Source organism: Oncorhynchus keta, chromosome 4 (assembly GCF_023373465.1).
Source record: "Oncorhynchus keta strain PuntledgeMale-10-30-2019 chromosome 4, Oket_V2, whole genome shotgun sequence".
NCBI classification, from domain to species: Eukaryota; Metazoa; Chordata; class Actinopteri; order Salmoniformes; family Salmonidae; genus Oncorhynchus; species Oncorhynchus keta.
In genome coordinates, this window is record NC_068424.1 from 32,243,749 (window position 1) to 32,258,838 (window position 15,090).

The following is a 15,090-nucleotide window of genomic DNA, read 5'->3' on the forward strand; positions in this document are numbered from 1 at the left end:
GAATGGGATGTTAATTGCTTAATTAACTCAGGAACCACACCTGTGTGGAAGCACCTGCTTTCAATATACTTTGTATCCTTCATTTACTCACTTGTTTCCATTATTTTGGCAGTTACCTGTGTAAATCCACTATGACGGGCCATGTTTTAGCAAACAGGTTTGATTAGCACTCTGGACCTCCCTGTTTTCCTGTGTGATGATGGAGATCAATAAGGCATTGAGCCAGGAGAGGAGGGAGCTGCCTGGGGCACTGGTGGGTGGCTGGTCACTAATTAAACCAAGAAAGAGAATAGAAAAGTAAACAAATAAATATACAAGCACAATAAATAAATAGACCCAGAAAGGAATGCTGCCATAAATCTGTAGGAGCTGAGAGAAAAAAAAGCTGTAAGGGTCATCACTTCATTAGCTCACTCCTGCTATGATCAATGGGCCAGCCTCCAGTGGGGCTCACACACAATCACACGCTCGCACGCGCACGCACACACACACACACACACACAGACACAAACACACACATCAGTGGGAATCAAACATGATGAGAATATAGAACAGGGTGTTCCAATGTTATCTTATTATCAGGCTTTCAGCTTTGATTGACAGAGGGCAGGTTTCAATTGACTAGTAGTAGTAGAAGTAGTATTGGTAGTTCAAACTTAAAAGATGCAATATGTAACTTTTTGGGTGACCCGTCCAAATTCACATAGAAATATGAGTTATAGAGCTGCCATTCTCATTGAAAGCCAGTCTAAGAAGCGGGAGATCTATTCTATGTGCGCTATTTCTATGCCTTCTGTTCTTAAGTTTTATTTTTGCATCTTTAACTTTCGGTTTTGTGCACCAGCTTCAAACAGCTGAAAATACAATATTTTTGCTTATTGAAAATACATTTCACAGCGGTACAAGGATTCTCTACACTGTATATTGATGGTTTTGTCAGATAAACTGAAATTAGGCGAACTATTAGAATTTTAGGGAAGAGGTAATGGCGGTGCGATTTCTGCATATTGCACCTTTAAGAAAATAATCACAACATTATTATGTTAATGTGATCTTCAGAGTTGGAGGTGTCAGTTAGTGATTCGTAACTGGCAACCCAGTTTGGACAGGTTTACATTTACATTTACATTTGACTCTGTCTCGTCCCACAGACTTGAAGATGACACATTCACATTCATTTATGGCTCTCCGTAGGATAGTCAATCATTATGGAGTCTCCTCTCCACACACCCACCTTATCAAACTGGACTGTCATTACTGAAGAGTGTCTGATAACTCTCAATATCTCCGTCCATTTTCTCCCATCCAATAACACCATGTGCTAACCTTGGTTTGGGATTATCTGCACCTTTCGCCGCACCTGCTACAACAACTCTAAATCAGTGTACACAACCAATAAACTTAGATTTTATATCTCATGCCTCTGCTGAAGCACGCTGCTCATGAATAGCTAAACAGGCTAAGCCACAACGATGCTAATCTCCTCCTTCAATACACACGCACGCACGCACACACACACACACACACACACACACACACACACACACACACACACACACACACACACACACACACACATATACACCGTATCTGCTGCTGAAGGCTGAGCTAGATCCGGAACCTTCCGTGAATGGTTGGAGGAGAATTGTTACCAGAGTTGTTATGATTAGGCTGTAAATGCTGAACAAGGCATTTACAGTATACAATAATAATTTCAGCATCATAACATTTGTTCAAATGAACTTTTAATCACAAGCGTCAGGCCTGTTTATGAAGAGCGAGGCCCTACAGTGACAAGAAACAGAGACGAGCAGCATCCATGAGTGATGAGTGTCCCCTACTGTTGAATAGTAAAAATGCAGTGAAAGTGTGTGCTCAATCTCTAAGCACCTGGTAGACGGATTGTGCCAACTGTTTGTGCATGGGTGCGTGTGCGGGTGGCTGTGTCTTGAGTGTTTGGGTCTGTGTGTTCAAGAGAGAAGATTCTAAAGGGTGTTTTGGCTGTGTTTCTCCAGCGATGCCAAAGGAGAGTTCTGCAGAACGGAAGGGCACACACCCACTGCACACTGGACTGATCCTGGGCATCCTCATGGTCATGCTCATCATGGCTGCCACAGTCCTGGTCACCGTCTACATCTACCATCACCCCACCTCGGCCGCAAGCCTATTCTTCATCGAGGTGAGTCTTAGCACTATCACTACTCTATGAGAGGCTACTAGCAGCTCAATGCACATTTGCGATTCCCTGCAGGAGACCGGGGTTCAATCCCTGTGAAGGGAGCACCCGTCTCACGATGTCTCCTCTTCACCTATCTCCCACGGCTTCTCATCTGTGTGTCCATAAAGCATAAAACATATCAAAGAAGAGTGACTCTCCATCCACTCTTCACCCAAAAATAAAAAGTTAATGTACAAAGACGAGTATTGCTTTGACTTCTCAAAAGTCCAAAGTATCCACTAGATTTAAAAGTCCCTTTGGTCTGGAGTGTCTATATGTTGGTCAGATATGTGACCTGAAGTACTGAAGAACAGCAGGCCGAGACCCATGCTAGCCTGAGGGTAGTCTCTCTCTCTCTCTCTGTCTGTCTCTCTCTCACTCTCTCTGCCTCTCTCTCTCTCTCTCTCTCTCTCTCTCTCTCTCTCTCTCTCTCTCTCCCTCTCTCTCTCTCTCTCTCTGTCTCTCTCTCTGCCTCTCTCTCTGCCTCTCTCTCTGCCTCTCTCTCTCTCTCTCTCTCTCTCTCTCTCTCTCTCTCTCTCTCTCTCTCTCTCTCTCTCTCTCTCTGCCTCTCTCTCTGCCTCTCTCTTTCTTTCTTTCTCTCTCTCTCTCTCTCTCTCTCTCTCTCTCTCTCTCTCTCTCTGCCTGTCAGGTTTGAATATGATGTGTGCTTTCCTAATCTACCCCAGCAGATACTTAATTCCCAGGTCAGGCTATCTGTCAGCCAACAACCAGACGCCCGTATGTGTCCCAAATTGCACTACCTTTGACCAAGGTCCATAGGGCTCTTTTAAAAAATAGTGCACTTTATGGAGGATAGTGTGCCCCTTGGGATGCAGCCCCGCCAAAAACACACTGTAAAGGATAGCACACTTCATAGTTTTACACTTGATCCGTTTCTCCAACTCATAAAAATGCATGATTGCTTTCACAGGGTGCAGGCTTGGTTCTTTGTTGATAAATGCCTACGACTGCTTCGACAATGAAATGGTTTCGGGTTTCATTTGTACGGTTTGGAAAATGTAACGAGACGGATTGATGTTTAAACATCTAGAGAAAATAAACGACAAACGCATAATCTTCAAGGTCAATAGCGCACCATGAGCCAATCCCTCAAACAAGGAACAATTTCCCTGAGAGAATTCAAATGCTTCTCTCGATGAGCTTTCATCACTCACCGAGTGGTTTAGTACATGGTATACATTAAACGGGCGTGTTTCAATTAATCTCATACAATACATCGGCTTCAGTCATGCATGCCTAAGATACCTCAGATATTATTTCTCGCCGTCTGTGATACAATGTACTTTGCTTATTACTAACGCGATCTATCATAATTCAAATGAGAAGGGCAAGCTAGCTACTGACAGCTCAGCTGACACAGGACGTAGCACAGTGGCCTAACCCTGGGCACAGGTCAGTGGCATTGCTAACCTTTGGTCTTTGACCCTAGTCTGAGACCTCAATGACCCTCATGACCTCTAACATGTTTATATACGGTCCTCTAATGCCGGGTGTACACGACACGACTGTCAAAATCCTTACATCGCTGAGCCTCTCACATTAAACGGGTGTCTTTCGTGTAGTTTTTTTTGTCTTGCCAACGTAGTGGTGCGCACACTAAAACGATCTGGTGGGGTGTCACACACGACAAGATTCTTGGTCGTGAGGATTCTCCGTACCACCACATTGTCTTGCAAAACAATGATATGATGACGTGATAAGATTGTTAATGTAGCTAGAACAAGCTGTGGCTCAAAGCAGCCTCATACGTTTTCAGTCAGACATTCACGCTTGCCATACAGAGTTGACATTTCTAGCCAACATTTTGAATTGAATAACATTAATTGTGATCTTCAGAGCGGTAACGATTTGACACTTTGGCTTTGGTTAAAGGCAAGTACAAATGTATACTGGAAGTCATCGCTCCTGCTCGAGAGTTATATTCTGGGTGATGCGAAACAATGTCATCATCTCACTGGCTTCTTCTTTGGCGAGCTCTCATTGGCTATTGCTGATCATTGTTCTCAAAACTTGTTGTTGCACATCTCACACTACAAGAGCTTTGCAGATTTTGTGCCGATAAAATTAAACATGTTTGAAAATGTCTGGGACAGCGAAAAGACATGATCGGTAGCCTCAGACTCTGTCTCTGACCCGCTCACATTAAGTGACAGCTGCACGCCCCGAGTGGGCAACAACATGGGGATTTTGTCTCCGATCTCAAAAAATGTAATTGGGGCTAAAATCTTGTACTGTACACCCGGCTTAACCTGTGACCCCTTTCCCCTTCTCCAGAGACGTCCCAGCAGGTGGCCGGCCATGAAGTTCCGCCGAGGGTCCGGTCACCCAGCCTATGCGGAGGTGGAGCCCGTGGGCCAGGAGAAAGAGGGCTTCATCGAGTCTGAGCAGTGCTAAAGGGCATCCCCCCCACCACACACACACACACACCCCGCCGTGCCGCTCTCCCCCCTCCCGTAATTGCCCCCTTGCGCCTGCTCCACAGGCACTGACACACCAGTATTGCCCCAGAAACAGGCCTTCCGAATCTGCCATACCCATGGCGACTGATTGACGCGGGTCTCTTGTTTTGTTGATTAAAACACTCACTGTCAAGATTGTAAACTTAAATTAGAAAATTGTGGAGGTGTTAATTTGAAAAACCCACACTCTTGTTGGTTGTTGAAGAGTGGGCCTTGTGTTTGGTGGACTACCATGGTGGACTACCACCTTCAACCCAAGCTTGTCCAACAGAGAGCTGATCTGAGAGCTTAGGGAGGGTCACTGCCAGAGGGACTGTGCTGTAGGTAAACCTTGAAAACTGATCTCAAGTCAGCTCTTCATCCAAGTTCTCAAAGTCTCATACTCGTGCTGGTTGAAGTGACTGACTGACTGACTTGTTGGGGACAGAGGAAAAGTAGCCACGTTTGTACCTGGTGCTAACATGCGTCCTTTGTCCAGATCTTGTCCACATTTTGATCGTGCCAACATTTTAAGACATGTGTAGATGATTAAAAGACACATTGTGATCTGATTGTGATCAGATCTTCCTGACCACCTCCGGAGGTAGTCAGGCACGCATTGTGTCTGGATATCAATTAAGTGTAAACAGATGTGGATGGTCAAAACCATTTGAATCATCATAATACCAGCCTTTAAAATAATTGACAGGTATGAAAATTGACTTAGGAGCTTCAGTACCTGTCTTAAAACAAATCATCCATATTATTTTAAAGAATATCTGTCAAATAATTTGCATACAGGGAGGCATGAGCTAATCTGGTCACAATGCAGGCACAGTGGACAGATAAGAGACACATTTTAATACTATGTGTGGAGGCGAAAAAACCTTGATCAGATAGTGACTGGATCATATTGATCAGATCACGAAACTCACGTGTTAGCACAAGGTGTAAACTAGGCTATTGAATGGGTTGTACAGAGTAACTGTGATGCATTGGGGGAGTAGGTGGAATTATACAATATATTTTTCAGAAACAATACTGAGTATATGAACAGAGATCTCGACTTTAAATGTTGGTGAGGTTATATAGACTTTACATCCTTTTGGGATTTTGCAAATGTACTTTTTTCGTATTTTGTTTCTGTTGCTTTTTTTTTACTTGGGTTTTCTCATAATCAGTGTGGGGGGTTTTGTCTTGCTTCCCACTACCACAATAAGGCGTCTTTACCATAGCTTACTCCATAGTGTGGTTCAATAGTGTGATATGCTCTTGCTACTGCCACTCATCCCACCAAGGAGTAGCAGTCTGCAAGTCTGGAAATGTTCAGTTCTGTCTCTTTTGATCAGCTCTGGCATCTCTTTTTTTTTTCATTTTGTCAAAGATTGTGTGGTTTTTGCTTACTGACAAAACCTCTGTTTTCCACGATGGGGTGATGGGAACACTCTTCTCTTGTCATTGGTTTGATTCCTCCCTCATTAACATATGTTGTTGTTATTCTTTTACAGTGATTTCAGTACTGCCGTGCCATTGTTTCCTTGACTGGAGTCTGCTCAAACATTTTTTTGCACAAAAGGTTTTTCCATGCACATATATCTTTAGTTCATTTGACTTGTGGTACTAATGCAAAATTGCAAGACAGGCGCTTGTGACTGTGTGCGGTTGTGTGTATGCATGGTCTATATGTGAGTGAGTGAGTGAGTGAGTGAGTGAGTGAGTGAGTGAGTGAGTGAGTGAGTGAGTGAGTGAGTGAGTGAGTGAGTGAGTGAGTGAGTGTTTGTGTGCGTGTTGTGTTTGTGTGATTAGATATCCACCTGCTTGAAGGTGGGTGAGTTTGAGCTGGTTCTGTGTAATTGATGCTGATTGGTTGACCTGAGGTACATTAACAAGATGTTATGAGACGCGTTGGCGATACATTAAAAAACGTACCTGGCATGAGTTTGCCTGGGTTTTGAATTGTGGTATACAGTGTGGTTTTCAATAGCAGTTTGACCTGCTGCTGTTTGAACCTGAAGAAGAATCTAAATTGTACAGGACTGGAGGATTCGTGTTATATGGAGTGAGATATCTGCCGAAACGTTAAACGAACGTAATGTTAGAGTCAAAAATACATTTTTTGGGGAGATCTCTAACCTCCATAATGTTCCAAGTCAATATGAATGGATGACTAGTACATGCCATTTAAACCTAGCATAGCAATGTATATACATGGGCCTACACCTTTGTAGATTGACTCTCAAAACATTTGCAGATTCGGGTTATTACTGAAAAAGCATACATATGATATATTATATTACTATTTTGTTTTTCATTTTGAGTGGCCTTCTCAATTTTTTTTTTTTTTTTTTTTTTCAAATGTGAATTAATGTATCAATCATTGCATAACTGCTGTTGCTGGTCGATATAACGGACAAGGCTTTCATACATTGATCAAATCAAACAAAATGATGATTTTTGTTTCTTCATACTTATGATTTGTATACTGTACCAAGACCGACCGAACAAATACAATGGAATGTATTTCACCGTCAATTGTAGATTGAGCTGGGAAATATGCCTTGGGTTACAATGGTACATACACACGGTACTATTTAGAATGACAAATAAATAGATTATACAAAATATATATATCTCAAATGTGCAATATAACATTCATCCAACTTCATTATGCATTTTGTTATTTTCAAAAATGGGATAATGATTGGGAATTATTTAGGGTTACATCATTGATGATGAATTCATCCCCCATTGCACTGAGACCAAAGACCCATCCCAATGTTTATTTTGTCAACATACTACGACGTTCTCTACCAAGGAGACCTCTTCTGCTCTGTGTCCCATGTTCACAATCTCTCACTTCATTCCCCACCAAGTCCAAATCAATCTCGCCCCTTGACGTTGAATCAAACCACTATTTTCATATTGCACTCACCACTTTGAGCACACCGCCACAGGCCTACATTCAACTCAAAACACACGCAGAGACATAGACACACACACACACACGTGCGCACATGCTCGTATAGGATGAATGATTCATCAGCTACGCCAGAACTCAACACAACCCCACTCATAACAAGTCCATCTACAGAGGTGGAGTTACTGAGCACAGTAACCATCTACTGAACATTACGCTTATTTTCCAAAACAGTGTCAAAAGAGTCGATGGGCTGGGGGGGTGAGGGGGAGGCACACGTGACTACCCTCACAGATTTTCCATGCCTACAGCCAAATACCGTAGTCCCAAATGCTTCCCTATTCCCTACAAAGTGCACTATACAGGGAATAGGGTGCCATTTGGGACGCAGACACTGCTTTGAGATTTGCTCAGTCTTCCCTTGTGGAGAAATGCTGTGTTGTTTGAGCTCTCTGGGACATCTGCTTGTTCTGCTGCCACCTAAAACTGCAAATGTTTTTATAACCACTCAAAAGTGTGTCCCAAATGGCATTCTATCCCCTATTTAGTGCACTACTTTGGACCAGGGCCCATAGGGCTCTGGTGAAAAGCAGTGTACTATAAGGGAATAGGTTGCCATTTGGGACGCATCCCAAAGTGGACTGAGGATAGAGCTGATAGAGGGGTTTGAGTTTTGTAAACAAACTTGGAGGATGAAGTTGGGGGCATTCAGTAGGCCTAAGTGTTCAGTCTGCGTTAGACAGTGATTGCAACACTTTCAAACTAGTTGTTTGGGAGAAGAAAGCATATTCAAGTTACTCCAGTAATCACTGAATGGCCTGATTGCTTTCAACCAACATTCTCTTAACATGCTTTTTTAGAATAAGAAAAGCAACATTTGCTGCGTTTAGACAGGCAGACCAATTCTGATCTTTTTTCCACTAATTGGTCTTTTGACCAATCACATCAAATCTCTGTCAAAAGACCAATTAGTGAAAGAAAATATTAGAATTGGGCTGCCTGTCTAAACGCAGCCGTTGTGCTGTTGTTGAGATTAGAATACTGCAAAGTGCTGTTGCTTTTTCTACAGACGAATGACTTAAAACGAACAATGTAACTCATACAGGTACAAGTCTTGTTCCACGGTGATTGCCTGAACTCAAAATGGAGGACGGAGGAAGCTGTGACCCTATGTTTTGTTTTCCGATCTCATTACAAAACTCTTTAGGACATGACAACGAGAGACTCAACAATCACACAGTACCCTAGCTGTCTGTAATTTCTGTAACTACTGTCATTTTGATTACATTTGAAATAAACAATGTTGTTTAAGTCTTGTTTTCCACTTTTCTGTTCAAGTCAAATTTCCGACTTAGTAGTTACTGTTGTGACATTGGGGAATTGTACACTACAAGTATAAGTCATCATTAATATCTAAGTAGCAACACAAAAGAGACCATGCTGTGCTGCCCCTCTCGGTCAGTCTCTTATCCTCCCCTCGGTGAGTTCTGTGTTTCCCTTCCCTCCAGCAGAGTCCCTCGTGGTTTCCTTTGAAGGCTGTTGGTCCATCCTGCTGTGTGAGCAGTGGTGTAAAGTACTTAAGTAAAAATACGTTGAAGTACTACTTAAGTCGTTTTGGGGGGTATCTGTACTTTACAATATCTATTTTTGACAACTTTTACTTTTCTTCGTTCCTAAAGAAAAGAATGTACTTTTTTTGCGCCATACACTTTCCCTGACACCCAAAAGTACTCGTTCAATTTTGAATGCTTAACAGGACAGGAAAATGTACGCACTTATCAAGACAACATATGGTCATTCCTTCTGCCTCTGATCTGGCGGACTCACTGAAGACAAATGCTTTGTTTGTAAATGATGTCTGAGTGTTGGAGTGTGCTCCTGCTTATCGATACAATTGTGCCATCTGGTTTGCTTAATATAAGTAATTTGAAATGATTTATACTTTTGACACTTAAGTATATTTTAGCAATTGCATTTACTTTTGATACTTAAGTATATATCAAATCAAATACTTTTGACTTTTACTCAAGTAGTATTTTACTGGGTGACTTTCACTTTTACTTGAGTCTTTTTCTATTAAGGTATCTTTTACTTTTACTCAAGTATGAGAATTGGGTACTTTTTCCACCACTGTGTGTGTATGTGTGAGTGCTGCTGATAGCTCTCCATCACTGAGGAGGAAACAGCAAGAAGAGTGTTTTCCTCAGTGGAGTGCTAGGGTAGCCAGTATTTTTCAAGGCTTGATTAAAAAAAAGAGGAAAGGATGTTTGGGTAAAGTAGGGTCGTCTGCTGGGTTTAGCCTCTACATCAATGTGTTTCTCAAAGCAATTCAGCCAAAGCAGTGGCCACAATCTCTCCTGAAATTGAGTTTTCGATGAAGGTTAAGAGGAAATATTGTGGTGGTATCTCATTCAAATGCCAAGCGTGGTATAAATGATTGAGTTTCAAAAACCCCTCTAGCAGCTGCAAAACTCCTATCCAACCCAAAATCACTGTTGAATCTTGGAATCCCTGCTGTTGTGGATAAATAAATGAATAGCGCACACAGAGTGAGGCGAGAGACAGACACAGGATGCTTGTATTAAACCTTAGTTTTCTGTACCCCCAAGCCACTAGACCCCATAACAGATATGTTTCATTTAAATATGACACCAAGAACTTCAGTTGGTATAATCCAAAATCCATTTAAAGTTTTCCATCTCTTGAGAGGCTGTTTAGTGGCTGTTTAGTGGCTGTGCTCAGTTCTGTGTGCAATTAGACAGAAGCCGAGGGATAATGTATTTTTGAAGCTGATACACAAATGCAAATTCCCCTCAAACAACACGTGACGGCAGCAGGACTGTCTACGGTCTTTACACAACAGAAGCCTGTCGGGTTATTTTTTAAAAAAAATGTACCTCCAACGCAGGCAGATTTCATTCAAGTTTCAGATGAGCTCGGCAGCTCTGCGTCTGACAGCTGGGCTTCACACGGCGCAGCAGCATGAGTGTCTGCCTGGATGTGTCTCACCGAGGCTGGGATTCTGACTTTGTAAACGAGTGTGTGTGTGTGTGTGTGTGTGTGTGTGTGTGTGTGTGTGTGTGTGTGTGTGTGTGTGTGTGTGTGTGTGTGTGTGTGTGTGTGTGTGTGTGTGTGTGTGTGTGTGTGTGTGTGTGTGTGTGTGTGTGTGTGTGTGTGTGTGTGTGTGTGTGTGTGAGTAAACAGGTGTGTTTGGGGATAAATTGAAAGCAGGTTTCATGGAGCAGATGTTGAGGGGCTCTTTGACTGGCTGGGGAAGTCACTGCTGCTCGACTTGTTTAAGTGAAACATTTGTGTGTTTTTTAAGGATCAGCACTACAGCGATGGACCAGTGGAGTGTGTTAGGGGGGATCCAAAGCAAGGACCAGGAGCTTTCTGTGCTTTCTGAAATTTATTTCAGACAAAGTATGCTGTAGTGCTGCTGTAGTGCTGCTGTAGTAATTATAACAAAATGCAAAAATAACAAAGATGATCACAAGAGGGGAAAATAAAATACAATTTAAAAAAGGGCTTTACTTCAGAGTTCTGGTGCTGATAGGAACAAGTGCTTTGCAAACTTTAAAAGATAGGACTACACACACACACACACACACACAATTGTCATCTCCATTCTTCCTGATAAACCGTGATGTGGTAAATAAATAACAGCCAGATGGAAGCCTTTTAAACCATCCCTGTAGAAAACAGAATAGAATAGCCATTGTAAAGACAAAGTCACCAATCTAGAAAAAGACCCCTTTAAGGAATACTCATCATATATCCGGACTGTCACCAGAGCCTGCTTCGCCAAACACTACCGCTGGGGGAAAACACTAAAACAAGAGTAACACTGCAAAAAGGTACAGAGACATGCAGAAGAAAGCTCCATCTGAAGCACCAACAACATTTATACATGACTCTATACCCCACCTCAGGTGGGCCTCGAGGTGAAGATAGGGGTGAAGAGGGCATGTAGGGAATGGAGAGGTGCACTGCCGACTGTCAAGAGGATTCCTCCATACTGTCAGTGGTTTGTAGTGGTGTGGTGGTGGTTTGTAGTGGCTGACAGCCGTGGTATATCAGACCGTATACCAAGAGTATGACAAAACATATTTGTATTACTCTAATTACGTTGGTAACCTGTTTATAATATCAATAAGGCATCTCGGGGGGTTTGTGGTAGATGGCCAATATACCACGACTAAGGGCTGTATCTAGGCACTCGTTGTGCATAAGAACACCCATTAGCCGTGGTATATTGGCCATATACCACACCTCCTCGGGCCTTATTGCGTAATTATACATATATTATAGTATTGTTATAGTATATTAAACAACATGTCCATGAGCATAATAATATGGTAAAACCCTGGCAAACACCCATCTAATACCATAGCATTATTTTTGTAGGTTTTGTCAACTGAATGCTGGGTTTTATAAGTACAAACATGATGTCTTATTGCCATCTAGTGGTGCAACCTTTTCATAGAGTACAGGTCCATTTGGAATAGGATGCAATTGAGTTCACATGATAGTCTTCCATGTTGAGAAAAAAAAACACTATAGACCAGCATAAATTGCAAGCTGGTCGGATGCTGGTCAAGCTGGTCGGATGCTGGTCAAGCTGGTCGGATGCTGGTCAAGCTGGTCTGACCAGACCAGACTTCATTGTGTTCAATGTGTTTTCACTGGTGAACAGCCTTTGTTGTTTTCATTGGTAGTCCAGCCGTCATTGGGTTTTTGCTGGCGATCAGGCCTTCGTTGTATTTTCGCTGGTGACGGTGTTTTCCTCAAGTACATTTAGTAGAAAAAGTAGCAAGCCAGTGAGTCTGGGCTGGGTGGGCCTGGGGGTGATTGCCCCCCGCATATTTATTTTTGCAAAACAAGATATTTTGGTGGCCTCTGGTACATTCTAATGCCTTGATTCCATCCAAAATACACTGATTATTGAATACTTTAACGATTGTACTTCCCAGATTGGTGAGTTTAGTTTTGGAATTGATTAGAACGACATGACTTTGCAATAAAAAGTCATTGTTAGTTGTTTTGGATATTGTCTAGGTCTATATGTTCAGGACAGTTTTGAAACCTTTCTTCTCTTGAGATTCAAGTCATATTCCGAGTTTAACTGCAAGATATGAATTACCACAATTATTTTTCTTCTTCAAATTATATATTTTATTGGCTCTGCTGTTGTGGACACTTAGGGTAAGGAAACCAATGTGTCATTATGTAATTTGGGTCAACTATCCATTTAATAGTTTGGGCCTGTCAATCAATCACTGTGGATGGGATTGTTAGGGGAGGGGGGCAAGATGTTTGCAGTGGCAATTTTAACATGTAAATCTTGGTGGGGCAAACTCCTTTTTAATGCATGCCAGCAAAGCCACTACACAACACAACACTAAACAAAACATGAATTGCACTATAACGGTGACAAACGGTGCCCACAAAGAGGTGTCAGTACAGTCCCTGGTTCGAATCCATACTGAATCACATCCGGCCGTGATTAGGAGTCCCATAGGGCGACGCACAATTGGCCCATCGTCGTCAGGGTTTGGCCGGGGTAGGCTGTCATTATAAATAATAATTTGTTCTTCACTGACTTGCCTAGTTAACTAAAGGTTAAATAAAAAATATATTTTTAAAAGGTTTCATTTCAGCACCATGGAGTGAATCCTTACAACCGCTACACTTCAGCGGAGCCTCATCTGGCAGCGAAAACGTTTATTCAGCCTCATTTGCTGCCTTTTGAAAAACCATAGCTGATATGGTTGACTTGCTTAAATAAATATGGTTTCTACTGACTCGTGGATTTGTGTAACTCAGTAAAATGTGCATAGAGAGAGAGAGAGAGAGAGAGAGAGAGAGAGAGAGAGAGAGAGAGAGAGAGAGACAGAACTTACCATTTGAAGTATTTTAGTAGACCTATGTGTTCAGAAAGTAAGGAAAATATACTGAACAAAAATATAAACGCAACATGTAAAGTGTTGGTCCCATTTTTCATGAACTGAAATAAAAGATCCCAAATATTTCCATATGCACAAAAATCTTATTTCTCTCGAATGTTGTGCACAAATTTGTTTACATCCCTGTTAGTGAGCATTTCTCCTTTGCCAAGATAATTAATCCACCTGACAGGTGTGGCGTATCAAGAAACTGATTAAACAGCATGAACATTACACAGGTGGACCTTGTGCTGGGGACAATAAAAGGCCACTCTAAAGTGTGCACTTTTGTCACACAACACAATGCCACAGATTTCTCAAGTTGTGAGGGAGCATGCAATTGGCATGCTGACTGCAGGAATGTCCACCAAAGCTTAATGTTAATTTCTCTACCATAAGCCGCCTCCAATGTCGTTTTTGAGAATTTGGTAGTATGTCCAACCGGCCTCATAACTGCAGACCACGTGTAACCACACCAACCCAGTTCCCCAGTTCCGAAGTCATGCTGGATTGAAAGCATGGCCAATGTATCCAACCTTTTCTGGCCCATGGTGTTGCGTGTGAATGTTTATCCTTTTAAGCTTGGAAAAGAGACCCTTTTAGACAGATGCTTTAAATCATTAAACCCAGACTTGGACCACACATCCTCTCCAACGAATAGCAGGCAGGGAAGCAAAATACTGATTCCTTCCAAACCACTCATTGTTGCATTTGCAATTTCTTACTTGTTGTGTATCGTTTATGTCCAATGGCTGATGAGCACTGATATGTTTTATCTATGCTTTCTCTTCATATGACAAGGTTTGCAAAGGATTTGCCGGTAGATGGTCAATGTGATTCATGATGATGACTGCTTGTCTAGCTAGCTAGCTAAGATTTTGAAAGTATGATGTTGACAAGATCAGTCCAATCAAAGCCAAGGTAGATATAGCATGATTTGACATAATTTTATCTGTGGCGAATGACCTTGAGCCTTCTTGGACGGGCGTTTCTAATGTAAATCTATGGCAGCACCCAAGAGCGCTTGAACTGCCAAGCTCTCCCTGAAGATTCTGCGATGACGTAGTATCCCCATGAGTGATAGAAGACAGAGACAATTACAGCGTAACTAGAGACAATTTTCAAAGCCTACACTCTGTGCTTTCGCTGGCTGCCCCTCCACCACAGAAAGTGCTGAGCGAGACTGAAACACCTGCATTTTGGAGCTGCCTTACTCAAGAGACCATGTCTGTATACGACTTTATTAACTCAAAGATATATTTTTTTACATTGTTTGCAAACTGTAACACGAAGGAATGTCAAAATAACATGCAAAATAGTCTAATTATAATTTATATCTACAATGAAGTCGCAAATGTACATACACCTTCGCCAAATACATTTAAACTCCGTTTTTCACAATTCCTGACATTTAATCCTTGTAAAGAAATCCCTGTCTTAGGTCAGTTAGGATCACCACTTTATTTTAAGAATGTGAAATGTCAGAATAATAGTAGAGACAATTCTTTATTTCAGCTTTTATTTATTTCATCACATTCCCAGTGGCTCATA

At 41.9% G+C, this 15,090-nt stretch overlaps 1 protein-coding gene across 1 annotated transcript in view; it reads left to right on the forward strand.

The window, feature by feature from the left end:
- Positions 1-7,301, forward strand: part of plxdc2b (plexin domain containing 2b) — a 170,398-nt gene extending 163,097 nt beyond the window's left edge. The window contains exons 13-14 of the mRNA XM_052506107.1: positions 2,016-2,179; positions 4,514-7,301. Of these exons, the coding sequence (XP_052362067.1) occupies positions 2,016-2,179; positions 4,514-4,633 (284 nt within the window). The 3' untranslated portion in view covers positions 4,634-7,301. The remainder of the gene's footprint in view (positions 1-2,015; positions 2,180-4,513) is intronic.
- The last annotated feature ends 7,789 nt before the right edge of the window (positions 7,302-15,090 follow it).